The 17,935-nt window shown below is 42.5% G+C and overlaps 1 protein-coding gene across 1 annotated transcript in view; it reads left to right on the forward strand.

The window, feature by feature from the left end:
• LOC109639965 (exostosin-1) overlaps positions 1-17,935 on the forward strand; it is a 135,262-nt gene that overhangs the window by 95,328 nt on the left and 21,999 nt on the right. The window contains exons 4-5 of the mRNA XM_069514578.1: positions 12,881-12,974; positions 15,656-15,763. Coding sequence (XP_069370679.1) covers positions 12,881-12,974; positions 15,656-15,763 — 202 coding nt within the window. The remainder of the gene's footprint in view (positions 1-12,880; positions 12,975-15,655; positions 15,764-17,935) is intronic.

Raw genomic sequence — 17,935 nt, forward strand, 5'->3', positions numbered from 1 at the left:
CCGCAGGTGGAGACTCTAACGCCTCTATTTTAACCATCCGAGCACATGGTGCAAGTGCATTTAGGTCAAATCCACTTCTGTTAGTTTATCTGTGGGGGAAAAAAAGGTCAGTGCACCGGACACATGGTTCAGAAGGGTTGTACTTCTCTTAATGAATCGTGTTTGGGTCATAAACTGCAACGAACTAATCAGAGAGCCATCGCCCTTCCCCCTTGAAAACCCCGGTGTGCTTGTTTAAAGGCAGGTGGTTGTAACGAACGCTTCTCTGCAGAGGGAGCTGTTTACTGTGCGTGCACCTGATGCACCTTTAACGTTAAACTGCGTCCTGCTGCTTCAAGATCACCATGTGTCTGACCACTCCTCATTTAAAACAGCGTGGACAGAGGATGGGAAAACAACCACGCTGGCCTGAAGACCAGTTCTTAACCAAAGAAGAAATAAATCAAGAATGTTTTTCCGATTGCAGCTTTTTCGTCATGTCGGATTATTTATCCTCGGAAATATCCTCGGAGTCTAGTGGACTAAAATTGTAGCCCAAAAATAAGATGAGTAAAATGTTTATTTAAAACTTTCTTAACCTCCTCCTGCTTTTCTCTTTGTTGAGGTTTTTAGTGCAGCCAGGAACTACACACACACACACACACACACACACACACACTCACACACAGCCCAACACTTCATCAAAACTACATAGCCACAGGCGTCCCCATTAACACTTGTCTCTTGAAAAGAAATGAGAAAAGGACGGAGAACAGGAAAAGGTATGGCTTCTCTCATTCTAATGTGAGAGAGAGAGTAACCGGGAGAACCAACTTCAATTATGTATACCCCAACAACTTCAATTAAGCATGTGAGCAGCAAAATCAATATGGGAACTGATGATGTCCTGAGCCTTTCATTCCTCACTGAGGAACTGGTCTGTCTGGAGGTGACACACACACACACACACACACACACACACACACACACTGTATAGGAGCTGAGTATAAATCACGCTGCTTTTGATTCTACGCCCCGGGCCTCACAATCTCCGTTGCCCATCTATCGATAATGAGTAATGATCATCGTGTGATTGCAGAGAATTAATCGGAGAAAAATGAGATGATTGATTTTCGGCATCGGTAGCATGTGACCCATGTTTACTGTAGTCAGCCGTGACATGACGTACATTTAGCGTGATCCATGTTGTTCAATGAGATTTATGTTGAATGATAACAGAGATTTTTAACATCCTGGTCGCACCACGGTTCAACACCAGCCGCTCGATTCCTTCGTAATATTATCAGTGGATTTACAAAAGGGGGTAACGTATTTCTTTTAGCATTTAAATTTTAACTTTTATGAACTTCAATGTTGGGCGTTACAAATATAAATATAAATATATAGATTCCTTCTCTGTGCAGCAGTAATGTTCCACAGAACAGAATATAAACAGTCATTACTGGGACCACGTCTTCACCAGCATTGTCCTCAGATTACCTGAGACCCTCACTGTACGAATAGATTTCTAAAATATAATTTCAAATGCTGTGAGCACCACACCCCCATTTATCTCCATTGCAGAGGAGTGGAGTCACATGTCTCAGAGAGCGAGAGAGAGAGATCATCAATCCTGGAAAAAGAAATCCATCCATTCTTTAATACATCTTGTTTTTTGTTTTTTTTTTGTTAAATTGGATAAACCAACCATTTAAACCGATCATCTTGTTATCTGCCGTATATATATAAAACCTGTGATCTTCGGAAAAACAACCAAAAGCCCGACGTGATACAAGAACAGTGATTATTCTAATTCATCATTGTGATTCATCGAGAGCTTGTTCTGACACGTTGTGTTAGCGATATTTGCCGCGAAACCACATTTCCACTTCTGTGGAGGTATAAATCATCAGAGCCGTCCTGGAAGACCAACGCTGGGAGGAAGTTGATTATAAAAAACAAAACACACCAACAGGCTGTCTGGGCCATCGCTTATCAAAGTCTTCATCAGTTTATCAGCATGAAATTCCATATTAGTGTGCGTTTTGTGTCTCTAAGTGTGTGTGTGTGTTCGGTGTGTGTGTGTCTGAACCTTTGTAGTGTTCAATTATTCAGCAGCAGGAAGAAAGACATTGTTTCATCTCTGATTTCCTGCCTGATGTTGTTTAATGTCTGTCGCTATCTCTGGAAACAGGGCGGACGAGTGACTCTCCTTCGTTCTTGTTAATTCCTCCTCTTTTCTGAGGGAGATAGAGAGCGGATCGGAGACGGAGAGGTGGAGCGGGTGAGAGTTAAGTGGCGTGCATTCAGAATTATTGATTTCTGCAGCTGCCTGTACCGAGGCTCACCTCACAAGTTTATTTTCCCCCCGCGTGCTGAGTGTGAAGTGTCCCTCGGTCTTCAGTGGACGCGGCCATGCTGAATAAAACTGGGGCTGAATCCATATGACACAGCTCACATGATAAACTAAACTAAAGAAGTCGGTAGTTGATGAAGAGTGAGAATGATGCTGCTTCTCATATTAACAAACACCTCTCCGTACAATTCTGTGATTCAAAAGCCTTGAATAAAAAGGTTTATTCCATGTTTGATGTACAAGACGGGAAGTTACCCAATCGATTAATCGTATAATCATGCGAATTATCACATTTTGAACTTATCTGCTGAAAGTTTTGCATCAATACAACGTATGAGTCGATATATGATACTCTATGATAACATAAGGAATCAGAAAATAGACAACATGAAGTCAAGGAGTTATACAAATGTGAGATACTATTTATAGTGTAAGCAGAAAACCTGTGTGAGGAGAGATGTGTAACCAACGTTTCTGCTCGTCCATTCTACGATGCTTGAAAACTCTGGGTTGTGAGGGCGTCACATAGCAACAGTGATACGTTTAAAAACTAAAACCTGGTCGGGTGTGTGTGGCCAAAAAAACCCCACCGACAGAGACCGCAGCCCATAACAGAGAATAAGGAGTGAGAGTGTCGTGTGAAGAGCTTTAACACGCAGCGAACATCCTGGACCTCTGAAAGCTGCAGGGGCACAGAGAGGCTGCTAATGGTTCCTCACAGCACACACACATTCACACACACTCCCTCAGTGTGTGTGTGTGTGTGTGTGTGTGTGTGTGTAGCAACCCTGGATACACTAACCTGCGTTGAGTTCAAAAATCATCATCAATTCTATCAAGGCTTTATTCAGTACAGACAAACATTGTGTATATATTATATTGTAAGTGAGAAATTAAATATGTTGTCAGTGAATCTTATGTCCAATATCAATATTCTCCAACCTGCAGATACGTTAATTACGTTTACACAAAACATAATGAAAACAACAACCTGCTCACATGGCTCGTCAGGTTTATGACCTATCCTGTAACCAGCCACCAGGGGGCGATCAAGATGAGTTTTAGCTGTCACGTAACACACACTCACACACACATGATCTCACACTGAAGATAACAAACACACAATATCATCGAACTCCGTGGTTTGGAAATGTCGGCCGATCGTCTGCTGATCTGTGCCTGATGGAAAAAGAAGAAGAACGAAATGAAGACACGTCGTTTGCAGCTTTTTTCTTTCCCGTCTTTGCAGAGACTTTTAGTCTGTGGCGTCTTGGGAGCAGGAGGCTGTCGACCCTGAAAAGTCACAGTTGATTGGTTAACAGAGGAAAGCTTTTACCAGTTTTGTGCAGGAATGTTTACCCGGTGACACCATCTCTCGGAACGAGATTGGATGCCGCTAAATTCTTTTTAGATTTACCCCCCGAGCCCAAATAGTCTTGTTGTTGTGGCAAAGTGTCTGCCGCTGCTCCGCTAAATTAAAAAAGAAAGTTCAGACTGAGGTCAACGAAAAATGACGAGAAGAGAAAAGGCCCCGAGTCGCTGTTGTCAGACGATGTATCTGCAGCCTCAGAACAATAAGTAGTAAAAACGAAATGAAATAATGAGGCTGTTTATGCTTAATGTTACAACCTCTAATAACCTTTCATAAAAAAAAAAATCCAGAGTTCATCGCAGCTCTATGGACCCTGAATTAATTACACTCAATATTTTATAAGAACTCAACGTACATTACTGAAACCATTTTCACTGCAGACATATTCAGTTTATTAAAAAAAAACAGACTAAAGTATTTTGCCCTCAAAAGTACGATTGTGTTGTTTGTCGTTGTTATAATAATTATAGTTTGAGGTTGTGTGATTATCCTCACGACATGTGCGGTGCTTTCTTTTGAATCACATGTATCACAAGTCTTAAGCTGAACAGCAGGATTTCATCATCGCCTTCGAAAAACTGAAATGTTTTCTTCAAAGTAACGTTGATGACAATAAAGTGTGTTTGGTTGTCGCCTTTCAAAACGCGGTTAACAAGCCGCCCTCCAGGCTGATAACGAACGATCAGAAGGAAAACCACAGGAAGATTGTTACAGGTGATTAAAATAGATGTAAGATCAGACTTATACATCTTTTCAGGTGTGAAAAAAAATTCGATATTAGAGAGATTCAAGTTATATCTATATTTTATTAGCTACCAGGGAGCAGAAACACGTCCAATCTAGCTGATAGATACGCATAATATATCCCCGTGTATAAAGTTGTGTAGAATGAGGTTAAGGCCGCAGAGAAAATGTATTTTCACAGACTCTGGCATCTGTTTGAATGTCTCATTTTCACCCCAGTAGAACCATATCTATCTAATGCGTAATGAAATTAAAAAACAACATATGAGAGTAACAACAAAAAAAGGCCTTAAATACTTTAGGATTTGTTTCATTCTTCCTTGTAAATCACCTGCGACCGAGCGCTGAGATGAACATGTTCCCCGCAGGTGAGAACACAGAGCAGCTCAGTCACATCTGAAGAAAATCCAGATGGGAGACGGGTGTAAAAATTCAAAAACAGCTCGTGAAAGGAGATATCCAACATTTGGCTCATCTGATTCTTCGCCAAGAAATAAAAAAAAAAAACCCAGACCACGGAGGGAATATTTTATTATTTCATTAATTAGGTTGACTAATCTGTTAAAGCCACATATGGTGTCAAATAAAAATGTGAAATACATCGTTATGAATCCACAAAAAGCTTCTTCACAGTGATGAAACACTTGAACATGTATATTTCTCTTTTCTTCTGTGGGGTTTTAGGACAGAAGTGATAATAAATCAGGACACGTCAGGAAAACGAGTCTGCATTGAAACAACTCAAAGGACACACCTGAACATCACTGTCGATAAAAAACCGAGAGGAGACGTGTGGTCGAGGCTGAAAACTGACTGAGGGGGGAAGCGTGTGAGCGGCTGCACCATCACAGCTGAGATGTGCAGCACCTGGTTCTTTGGAGTCTGTTGGAAGCTGTTTAAAAACTCATCAAAGCGTCCGCAAACTACTTAGGCCACCATCAAAGAGTGTGTGTGTGTGTGTGTGTGTGTGTGTCTTAATGAGCTCCTGCTTTCTGCCACAGTTGTTTTACAAATGCGTTCGCCCTCTTTAGTGCAGAGGCGTGCTCGTGCATTTAAAAGCTCCGCCATTCTCTGCAGTCGGTAAATCACTTTTTTTTTTTTTTGCTTTAACGGCTAACGCTGCGAAGAGCGGGAAGAAATGGGCGTTGGGTCGAGTGGACGGAGCGACAGTGAGTCCAGGTTTCTCGTCTTTACAGAGAAGGAAAGGAAGAAAAGCTGCCTTCGGTCTCCGGCCAGCTCTCTGGTTAAAAATCCTAAAAGTGTCAGAAGGATCCGACCGGAGGACTCAGCAGGAGATCCTCCACAGGATTCACAGCGGGTGTGTTCGTTTCTAACACGCGACAGATGCAGAGAAGAAAAAAAAATAGAATTCAAACGTCTCAGGGTGAAAAAAAAGTGGAGCCACACCAGAGATGCTGAGAGCTTTTTCGGTGACTTTAAACAAAAATGTGAATTTATACGTTCGACGCTGCCTCAAAGAACGTTTAATCAAACTAAGTCGGTTTAGTTTGGAGACAATATTAAATCATTCAATGTCTTCATACATTAAAACCTCCAAACATTCTCCGACAGTAGAAGAATTCGTTCCACTCGTGTCAGTTTGTTTGTTGGTTTATTAGTCAGCAGGATTCCGACATTCTCGCTCAACGAGGTTTCCTGTACGTACTTTCCCAGAAACAGCGGCGACCATCCTGACGCTTAAAACAAGCCGACGACAGAAATCCAGAGCGGAGCAGGAGCGGAGGGGGGAAATCAAACTTTGCTTCAGACTCAAACCGCCAAAAAAAGCAAACTTGTGTGAACCTCGCTGGGAATTCCTGTCTGTGACATTCGGCAGCGTCGCTTTTAACCTTGGTTTCCAAACAGCGGCAGCTTAAGAGGTCTCGGGGAGGTGAGGCCAGGCAGAGGTCGGGAGCTCGGGAGTCTCGGAGGAGGGTTCCTCAAAGTTTATGTTACACCGCGACCGCTTTGAAGGGAAAATACTGTTATTACAGAGGTCTGCTCCCGTCAAGCTCCATTAAAATACCTGAAATAGACGGCACTGCCTCACAGGGACACCTTCGCTTCAAGAGTGTGTGCGTGAGAATCGTTTTCATGTTCTTTGCTGTGTCGGTTTGTCTTTGAGACGGAGAGACATTTCCATATTTATCTGTGTGTGTGTGTGTGTGTGTGTGTGTGTGCGTAAACACAGCAGTTGAAACTTTTCGCTTCTCTTAAGTGACATGAAACACACGCAGGTCTCTGGGCTGGTATTAAAGCTGCAGACTGGTCTGGATCAGAATATTAATGCTCGCTCACTTAAATGTGACACACACACACACACACACACACTCAAGGAGCTTGGAACACACACTCGCCTTAAACATAAATATTGGCAATGAAAAGATTTGATATCTGGTTTAAATCTCTTGTGAAATAACAACAACCGTCTTGTTTACAACAAGAATCATTTAAGTACTTTTGTCTTCACTACCAATTCCATTAACTTTAATTTTACTTATCAACACCATGAAAATTCACCTGTAGAGGAGTAGTTTGAGGTTTAACAACATTAGCATGTTTACCCCAGAACATGCTGAAGTGTTTTAAAAGAGAGAGACACACACAGACACACACAGACACACACAGACACACACAGACACATCACGATGGTTCCACATATCGGTGCTTGGTTCGAACCACTCTTTCTTTTCTCCCTCGTTTCTGTTTTCCGCTCCGAGGTGCGGGAGAAAGAGGCCGGCCGGGCAAGAGGCGACTATTTTCAGGAAAGGCGCGACACGTCCGCAAATGTAATGTGACTGTTCACACACACACACACACACACACACACACACACACACACACACACACACAGATCTTAAGGGACTGAAGAAGAAAGTCGTGATTGAGTTGACGCATCTCCTTTTATATCTCCACACAGCTGATGTTAAAGGAGAATTTAAGATTTTCTTTGCTTCGTTTTAACTGGGTTCTGTTCGAGTTGAGTCTTTATTGTTTCTCTCTGATGTGATATCAAGACCTTGTTATTGCAGTTTGTGCAACTATAAGACTCACAACCTCGGCTACTCGTGATCTGACCTGGACTTCCAGGCTCTGCAGCTGGACGTTGCATAAAACACTAAGTTTCCGATCTTTTACGTTGTGTAAAATGTTTTCGTGTCATCAGAACCATCCATACTTTATAGTATTGAAGTAATACGCACGCAGGATATGCATCGTACCATCTACAAATATGTCGGGAACTTCTGGATGCAGATCCAGATCATTTTCAATCCAGTATCACATTTGTTCCGCAGAATAATTCCCGGATCTTGATTAAAAATAGTTTCTGAGAGTGAGTGTGTGATATCTGGTGCAGTGTGATTGAACTGAATGGGGACTGCTGGGCGGAGGTATTTCAGCTGCACTTCTGAACCAAACACAGCCCTGGTGCCAAAGTGATCATTCAATAACGGCCTTTTCCTGTAAGATGCATGAATGAATTAATTAATAGCATGACAATAATACCAAACCACTCTCCAGCAGTGGGGGTGAGGAGAGGGAAATGAACGGTGTGGTTAAAGACCTTGGTGCCTGATTGTCTGAGCAGATTAGACCTTCCTCCAGATCATCTTCCGCCCCTGGCTCATTGCACATTCTGGTGTAATGCTCTTTTTTGTGCTGCAGTTGTTAAGATAACATTTCCCAGCTCCGGGTTCAAGTTGTACGGTTCAATTTCCGTCGTCATAAATCGCACAAGTGGTCAAGTCTCGCTCGCAGTTTTTTTTTTTTTATTACGAACAAAGATTGTTTGTTTGCTCTTCAAGGACGTGTGTGTCCCCCCCCCCCCCCCGTGTGTGTGTCTTTGCTTCATAATTAATGGATCCACACACGGTGCATGTGAGGCCTCACTCACTCTGAACAATTACACCTGCAGGGACCACCAGTCCCCGTGTAAGACAAGCCTTTCGGTTTCCCCCCCGCCTCCGTGTGTGCATGTGAGCCGCAGCAGCGAGGTGCCCGTTTGTTGTAATTACCTGTGATGCCATTTATACTTTAAATAGTTCACTGCATTTAAAGTGATGAATGTTGGGAGCCTGCAATCCCAAGACTTACAGTAAAGTCTGATAAATGTGCTGCTTAAAACTCCACCAGGTACAAACTCATTGAGTTTCATTGAGGATGCTGCCTCCACTGCAGCCTCCATGCGTCTCATCCCTTTTATGAAGCGTTGCATCTTTATATGTAAATCTGATGTGTAAAATATATATTGTATAATAGGTGCTAGCTGCTAGCTGCCGGTTTACCCAGCATGCCCAACTGGTAACGTCTCCGGATCCCCCCCTGGATGAGCTGGAAAGCAAAGAGGGATGCTTGGAACTATATCGATAATTAAAGCCAGAGTAAAATATATATTATGCACATAATCGATCTGTTTATCTGAAGTGTTTCTCTGCTCGTAAATAAATAAGATTTTAAAACCACAACATTCGCTCCGGAGCCGACATCTGTTTTCAAACTTATCTTTTCACTCAGTTTGAACCTGATCATGAAACGTCTCCTCCAGATGTTTCCTATTCAACAACAAACTCTAACCACGCAAACATAATCTTGCTGTTGGGAGCTTTGTCTCCTGCAGGAGTGTTAAAATTCAGTTTTATGGATTTCTGTCTTGTCTTCAGACATATATAAAAACACATCTCAGGGTGGACTCTGTGAGGCCTCATATTGATCCATCACCCCTGAAACTATTTAGTGTTTTCTGCCAAGAGAACCCTTTAACTTTATCGCCAACAACACTTTCCCCTTTGTTTTTCAGCTAAAATGTTGTGAGTGATTCTCTGTGGCACATATTGATTTTTCATTCCCTCGCACCGGGTATTATCCAACTCTTGCCTCCGTCTTGTCCGTCCCTCTGTCTCTTTCAAGCAGCCGTAGAGAAAGAACACACAGTTCAAGTATTGTTCCACACTCATTATGATTCTACTCTATATATATATATTACTGTGTTTTAATCTGGCTTCTTCTTTGTATACTCGAGATTTCATCTAAAAGGACAGATTTTTGATTCCAAAGCATAATTTTCTGTTGAAACAAAAATGCAATCGTGTTTTCTTTATCTTGGATTATGTGACAAATAGTGCTCATGTGCACATGCAGCATAATCTCATGTATGAATAAAACAATGCTGGTGAGAACATTATGCATAAATACAAACATTCAGCCACATAAAGGGATCAGGCTCTTATAAACCCTACTCGTTCATATCATTACAGTCACACTACAGGATAGAAAATAGAGGAAAATGGATGTAAAAAAATCCTTCATTCAAACTTGTGCTTAAACAAACACACGGTGAATTGCTGTGTGAGAACTTAAGCCCCTGCACACAGAGGTGTGAGAGCACGGCGGTGAAACGCCTCTCCACTTCCTGAAGCAGGTGGATGAGGTGAAGCATAGTGACAGATTAATGAGTCGAGAAAATGGGCTCCGAGAGGATCAGGCTGCCTGTGAGAGGGGGGGGGGGTTCCGATATCTAATGTTCCTCACATCACGATGCCTCTCCTGCACAGTGCATCCTACACTCGGAGAAAATATTGACCACAGAACAGCAGCTGTTCGATTTTGTCACTGTTACGTTATTTTGTCACTGAAGCGCAATGAATCCTGGGATATATATCCACTCCTTGGAGTCGTTGTTTCTCGTGGGGGATGAGAGGACGCTTTTGTCAGTGGCACTTAAAGGAGCCTTCACAACGCTGCCGTGATGCAGCCTCCGAAGAACGCAGCCCCTGAATCAGGCCACAGATCGAGATGTCCTCAAAGAACTAATGACGACGGAGGACGGGTGATGAAATATCTGAGTAAAAACTCTTCATCCCCGGAGACGTCAATCTCCGGAGACTCTCGTGATACCCCCCCCCCCCCCTCGGACGCCTTCAAATGCAGCGTCTGAAGGATGCAGCCCCTTCATTGAAACACAGCTGGTGTCTGGTGCTGCAAACAACCTGGTTCCAGAGGTTTACTCCTGCAGCATCTCTAATTCTGTTGTGTCAACTATACCCCTGCAAAGTGCTTATCTAGGTCAGCGTCATGGTGGCGACACAGCAGACAGAGCAGCTTGTCGTTCTTCCTCAGTCTCCAGCTCCTCTTGAGATGTCCTGAGATTCCCTCCAGAAAGTCTGAGTCTCTCACGGATTCTTCACTCGCGGCACGTCAAGTCCGGAGCAGCGGCGGAGAGAGGAGGCGTCCTGAGCGGGAGCAGTGACGAGTCCCTGACTCTGTGTGTGGGGGATTGAGTTGACGGCAAAACAGCATATAGGCAAAAGAGGCTGCAGTGACAGGGTGGGTCAACAAATGCAGTCAGCCATTCTGGCCTCAGATGTTCCTGCTGCCTCTGGTGGAACAACATGCTGCCGCTGATCTCTGCCTCCAGGAAGCTTTGAGGAGCAAAGGAAAACTAGTTAATAAAGATCGAGGAACAACAGTTTACATGAAGTTTTACAAAATGAACAAAGAAAAGGGGAAAATGCTGCAGTGCGTATCTTCTACATTTAAATAGACCGGCTGTGTCTTAATGAACTGAATTACACCTCGAAGTGAGATAGATTAAGGTTGATCTCTTTTCCTGCGATCTTGTGACGGCAGAGAACAGAACAGAATCAAAAAAAGACGACTCCTCTGTTTCCAGGCGAGGAGCTGAGGCTGCTCTCTGCATCGTAGGTGTGTGGAGCATTTGCTGCCAGGTCACGTCTTGACCGGGAGGAAGACTCGACGTTCCTGGAGATGCAGGAACCACAGCCCCTGAAAGAATCCCTGAGAGGTCACTGCACACATGATGCCCACCTCTCCAGTGAGAAGCAGCAGACATGAGCTGGCTGCTTTCTAGTTGAAATCTACGCACAAACACACACTGCTTCAGGTTGATATACTCTCTCTGTTTATACTTTGTTAGATATGAACACGTTCTGCTTTAGTTTGCTTGTTATTACTCGACCTGCCACGTTTACCGGCGCCTGTGGGGAAGAAGGTAAAGCTGCAGACGACGTCACCATCAACACGTCGTGCAGGAATTAAATCAAGGTCGTAGGAATGAGATTTAATTATTAAGCCATCAAACAGAGTGTGTGCGGTGAGGTGAGATGTAATTGTCGTCAAACTGTTGCACTTGTTCCCAAATAGCCATCTTCAGATGTGACGAGCTGTCTCCGTCTGTCAGCGGAGCTCAGAGTGACCTTGTCTCTGGGCGACAAACTGGACACCTGACATCTTATTTAGCTCCCACGGCAACGCAAACACACACACACGCACACACACACACACACACACACACACACACACAGACACACAATGTGCAGTGACAGTAAGTAATATGCCAGACACTCTCTCATCATGAAGACTTATCATACACACAAAGTACAGAGGCAGGCTTTTCAGGCAGGTACACACACACACACATGCACACACACACACACACACACACACGCACACGCGGTGTCTGACAGTTGATCCCCAGACAGATTAGGCTTCAATCTAAAATCTCCTCAGGCCAGCCCTGAGATCATGTATACACACACACACACCCACACACTCTCCCTCATTCTCTCTCTCTCTCTCTCTCTCTCTCACACACACACACACACACACACACACACACACACAGCTTTAAAGTTGCAGACTGACAGAAGTGACTTGCAAGTTGAAAAACTCACCAACTTTGAGGGAAGACTTTAAAGGTTTGTGAAAATCTGTCCGGGAGTTTTTGTTTGATCTCGTTCACAAACAAACAAACAAAAATAAGTTTTATGATAAAGAACAAGACGCTGAAAGTAAATTGTTGCATCTGTGAATTATGTTGATTAAACTGATTGAACTGATTAAAAATCTGAGGAGCTGCTTAAAGAATTTCATGTGTAAAATATTAGCATTGGCTTTCATTCTTTTAGTTCCCGTTACATTTGATTATTTATCCGTCGTGTTTCTGTTTGATGTGCAGCAGCTGAGATCTCATGAAAAGAGATGAAGTCCTCTTGAAGTCTTCGAAGGCCATTTAGGAGATTGTTGTTTGAAAATGACGTGCTACCGAGGATGAAATGGGGGAAAAAAATGGTTTGCCATCCGATCCTTTCAGCTGCGTTAAACTTATTGTCTCGGAGAAAAGGACTTCACCTTCTCGAGAGCTCCTGAGAGTTCTCCTGGAACTTTAATCATCCTCTGCTCTCCCTTCTTCTCTCCTCCTGTCGTTCTCTCTTATCGCTCTCGATTACTTTTGCTCTTCTTTTTTTTCCCTGTCGGTGTTAATTTTCTCTTGTGGCTCATTAGACGGAGCTGAACAAATTGAAAGAGCGTCGGTTCTTGCAACGAAGCCCTCCCCTCTTGATTTTCTATGCTTTCTTTATTTCTTCTTATTTTCTAACCTTTATTTTTTAAACTTGTGTTTTTTCGCGCAGGTTCGACTACCAGGAGCTGCTCCACAACTCCAGCTTCTGCCTGGTGCCCCGGGGCCGGCGTCTGGGATCCTTTCGCTTCCTGGAGGCCTTGCAGGTACAGTGGCTGTGGGTTTCTGCTTGTATGGATTATCCACTCGCAGTGAAGGTGCTTCGATCGCTGAACGTCAGCAAACACATTGGGGTAAACATTAGACTCGTTCTCTGGAAGGAACCTGCGGCAGAAGCTACATTTTGAATGTGCAACTCCGTGTTAGTGGATGGGACAAAGTAAAGAGTTGAGGTAGTTCTTTGCTTTTAATTCGTTCTTCCATTTATAAATAACGGGGTCATCCTGATTGACAGCTGAGACTTGTTGTGATTGGTCGAGCATGTGTGTCGGCGGGATGTCGGTACCTCGGCTCCGGCTCCACGACGGCGCAGACTCGGCTCCAAAAGACGTCTTAGCTTTCAAGTAAGTTTCTCACTTGTAAACCTTGAAGTGAGGACATTGTCTGGATCATTGTCGCCGGCTGCAGCTTCACATTGTGCCCGTGATTACCGCTAAAGGCTTATCAGACAGCCTGCGGAGCTCCAGCTGGGCGCTACGAGGGATCCACCAGCTCCTCAGCGTCGTCTTACCAACAGCTGATCTTATTACTATTGACAATCTGTCATCTCCCGGCTCCAGAAAAGGCCCAATTCTGCAGATTCACCACAGGGAGGAGGAACGCGGATGCACGTCTTCAGACCACAGATGTGTTCAGCTTTCATTAGCACCTCGTTTCCATGTGTCTCTCTGTTGACTTGACATTTAGTGTCTCGCTCTACACATGTGGCTGCTGTTTTCCTTCTTCTTCTTCTTCTTCTTCCTTCATTATGTTTGTGCATACTCAATCCAGGACAGACTGGAGACAGGTGGAAGAATAAATTGGTTCTACACGATTCCAGGTTTCAGAGCCAGAGCATTCATACACGTGTCTTCCCGCAGTGCTTTTGAATTCTTAACTAGTTTTGCAGATCTGTATTTTCCACAGTTGTTATTCATTAAAAGAAACAAACAAGACTTAAGCTCTGCAACTATTTAAATAGTTTCCCAAGCAAAGGTACAGAAATTATCAAAATTCCGAGGAGAGGAGAGAAAAACAAAAAGACGTGTCGGCGGATGGAAGCAGGAATAAAAAAAAAAAAGAAAGAGAGAAAGTCTTCTCTCGAAGCCGGACTAGTCAAAGCAGAGAGAATTTGCTTAGACAGGTCACTGATCATGCACTCGGCATTTTGTGAATCCTCCTTTAATCTCTCGGCTTCACTTGATTGAGAATCCAGTCGAACTTGAACTTTATATGAAAATACCAGAGTTATTGAGTTTTTCTGTTTTTCATTCGTCCGTCGGCGCCGCAGCTACTTCACACCACGTGTACGAATCATAGAATATTTTCTATCAAGGCGGAACCGTAACCCCGGTGACATCCTGGACTCTGACTCACATCTGGATTGTGAAGAAAATAATTAATCACTTGATAAAACGTGGATAGACGAGGACATTTTAAGTGTTTGGTGGTTTATTTCTCATCAGCTGTGGCATCTTTATGAAAAACTGATTATTCAAATATTTACGTTATTTAAAAAAATATGTTAAATGTGTTTTTCTCTTTTGAAAATAGACATTTTGCAATAAATACATTAACATCACATTTGAAACACATTTTACATGTAATTCAGCCATTTATACATATTGGTGGAAATACTTTCACGTGTTTGACTTATTTTAATTTATCTATCATCGACCTGCTCTTTAAACAGGCAACAAACCTTAGTTAATACCAATAACCATTAATTTACTAAGAGATTTTAAACTTTAATAAAACAAACCACGGGCGTTTAGATGAGACATAAAATACGTGAAGTGAAGGAAATTATCCAGAAACAAAATATTCCCCCTTCAAACACAGTGTAGTGGAGCAGTTTGAGTATTTTCAATCAACTTGTAGTCGTTAATCACAAATAATGAACAGTTTAAAGATCTTAAAATGAGTTCACAGCACAGGGAGACTTGAAGGGGAAATAAAAAACAGATCCTGATGATTTAAATGATATTAATGAATCATCATTCAGGGGAAATAAATAAAAACACTGTTGTGTTTTTTGGCTTTTGCTTCTGAAAAACCTGGAACATGTTGAAAGTGTCTCATAGATGGAAAACATCCAACAGGAAGGAAGAAAGAAAAGCGTCTCATCACAGGAATTCTTCTTTTTCTTTCAAGCAGTGAAAACTTGTGGATAGTTTGAGCGAGCGTTTTATTTATTTGTCTTTTTTTGAGACGGACATTTATTATTTTGAGAGGAAAACGTCTTCGGATAGAAAATTAATTGCACAGGACAGGTTGACAGGTGGCAATTACACCAAAGTAAAGCTGAAACCTTGACTCACAACAAAAAAAGACAAAGCTCATGATTTCTTGGCTGAATTCTCAAAGAATTTCCTCGAAAAGTTCTTAAAAAATCCGAATCCTGAAAGGACGAATGTTTCCTCACACGGTTTCTAGAAGAGTGTCATTGATATGTGTTGAAGAAAGAGCTCTTCCATCAATCTGCAACAATATTTACTGACTTATCATCATTAATCAGTGGATTTAGAGGATTAATGTGAGTTGTATGTTGAATTAGCTCCAGTTCATCCAAACAGGCTGTCGTATAAACATTATTTTCACTCATTTATTCAGCTCCGGCCCCTGAAAAGAAGGATTTCATGTCATACCGATGCTTCATTTTCTTATCTCTTGGTCCCACTTCGCTCAGGCGGCCTGTATCCCGGTCATCCTGAGTAACGGCTGGGAGCTGCCCTTCTCTGAAGCGATCGACTGGAGGAAAGCTGCCGTCATCGGAGACGAGAGGCTGCTCTTACAGGTAACGGAAAAATGACCGAGGACTGATATTAACTGTTGCATCACACAGTCGCAGCAGGGACGTCCGTGGAGGTCGGACAGACCTTCTTCACACTTCACAGCATAAAGCATCGGAAAGATAAAATAAGAAATGCTCCTCCTCTCTGGCTCCAGATCCGTCAGGAGGATAGAAAAGATCCAGCCGAAGACATTTTAGTCACTTTAGTCGCTTAGCATTTTGTCAATCACTCGTTAAGAACTTTGAACTGCAACTGATTAGTTTGAAAGGAGCGATGTAAGTAAAAGTTAATTGATTTATTAATTGATTGATTGAGACTCAGATTGTCCCTTTAAAAGTTTTGAAGCGAGCCTCCGCCTTTCAAGCCAATGACAGAGAATGTTGATTCAGAAACAACTATTTTTAAGTGATTCACTCTTTTGCTTTACTTTCTTACACTTTTTTTTTTTTTTTTAAACTACACAACTGACTCACGTTGTCGGTGGAGCAGCACCATATTTCTGGAAGCTATGAAAAACCGCGTGAGAAGCAGAATAGGTTCGGTAAAACTGAGAAACTGGGTCAGACTCTCGTCATGAGTGGGACCTGTCAGCGTGTAGCTGGAGCTGCGGGGAGCGGGGGAATTTAATTGCAGTAACGCAGCTTTTATTCAGTTTTATTCTGACATGACAGCTGTGATGTTCAGAGTCACTCACACCTCCGACAGGAAGTATTTTTATCTACGAGGGATTATTCTAAACTGGATCACCTTCTGTTGCCTTTAATTATGACAGCGGACCGAGCTCGTGATATTTACATTCTCTAATTACTCCATATTATCATGCAGGCACCTGCGTGACCTATGACACCACCTGGACGTGTGTGTTGAGGGTTGGCAGTCTGAGCCTGACTTTAATTAACGTGTCCCTGGTTCGCAATCAGGCTTCAATCAGCACCTCGCCATGATGATAATTAGATTTTTCTCTGTAAATCTCACGACAACACAAATAAAAATGTTAAAAACTTTGCTTTTGGAACAAATAAAGCAACGTTTTTTCCTAATTACACATCACCGAGACGCACTAATGTCGCCTGAGCTTTAGTCGAGTGCGTCGTTCCAATTGACAAAACAAAACCACGCATCTGAAGGCGTGTTAATTGGCTGTAATATGTGTGAAGCAAGTGTCGTGTGTTGACAGTATGAAATCTGAGGTTGAGCAAAATAAGGATCTTTCCGTTAATTTGTTTTGATGCAGACGTGTGAAAAATTAATAAAAGGAAATTTCAGGGATAAAAGCAAATAAGCTTTCTGGATTAAACCTGACATTTATAAAAAGAATCAAACGCACCTTATGGTGTTTCTGCAACACACTCTGTGATATGTGTCTGACACACCGATCTGCTGAAGGCTGCTGAAGACGGTTTTGTGTCTTCGGGCTTTTCCAGGATTGTTTCATCTCGTCCCTAAATAGCCACTTGTAGTGTAACAGGAAATGAGGCGGAGGAAGCACGGACACGAAGGATTGAATCAGGGAAGTGAAGTGGTCTTTCGTGTGGTTTCTCCAATTTCTCCCTGTGAAACATTGATCGGTTCCTCATCCTTCAGTGACAGAAGATCCTCAACAAGTTCGACAATCGATAAAAACTTTGAATCAATTTACAAACGTTTTAGTTTTGTTAATATTCACACTTCAGAGACTCGTCAGAGAAGAAAACAATTGGAATGTGGAACCAGAGGAAGTTGCACATTTGAACAATATTGGATTTTTAATTAGTGTTTTATAGACTCAACCCATCAGTGGAGAGATAATTAAAGCAAATGATCAATAGATTAATTTAATGCAAATAAATGCATAGTTCATCATTTATTATCATAATTGTTTTCTACTTCATGTTCTTGTCCCTCCCTCTAAATATCACAACATCCACTTCTCCCTGGAAGCGACGGCGGCAGACGGCAACAACCTCACGTCTCTTCTGCAGGAAATGCAGATGTTCTGGTTGTTCTGCTGCTGTGCTGAGACACCAGCAGCAGGGAGGAGTGTCCGGAAAGAAAAAGTCAGAACAGACTCAGTCAGTTTTACTGCACCGTCACAAAAAAAAAAAATCAATTCAAAGCATCAAAATAACCAGAAAATGATTTAGTCATTTGATCAAAATGACGACGTCTGTGTCATATGATTAAATATAATAACA

Source organism: Paralichthys olivaceus, chromosome 19 (genome assembly GCF_024713975.1).
Source record: "Paralichthys olivaceus isolate ysfri-2021 chromosome 19, ASM2471397v2, whole genome shotgun sequence".
Taxonomy (NCBI): Eukaryota; Metazoa; Chordata; class Actinopteri; order Pleuronectiformes; family Paralichthyidae; genus Paralichthys; species Paralichthys olivaceus.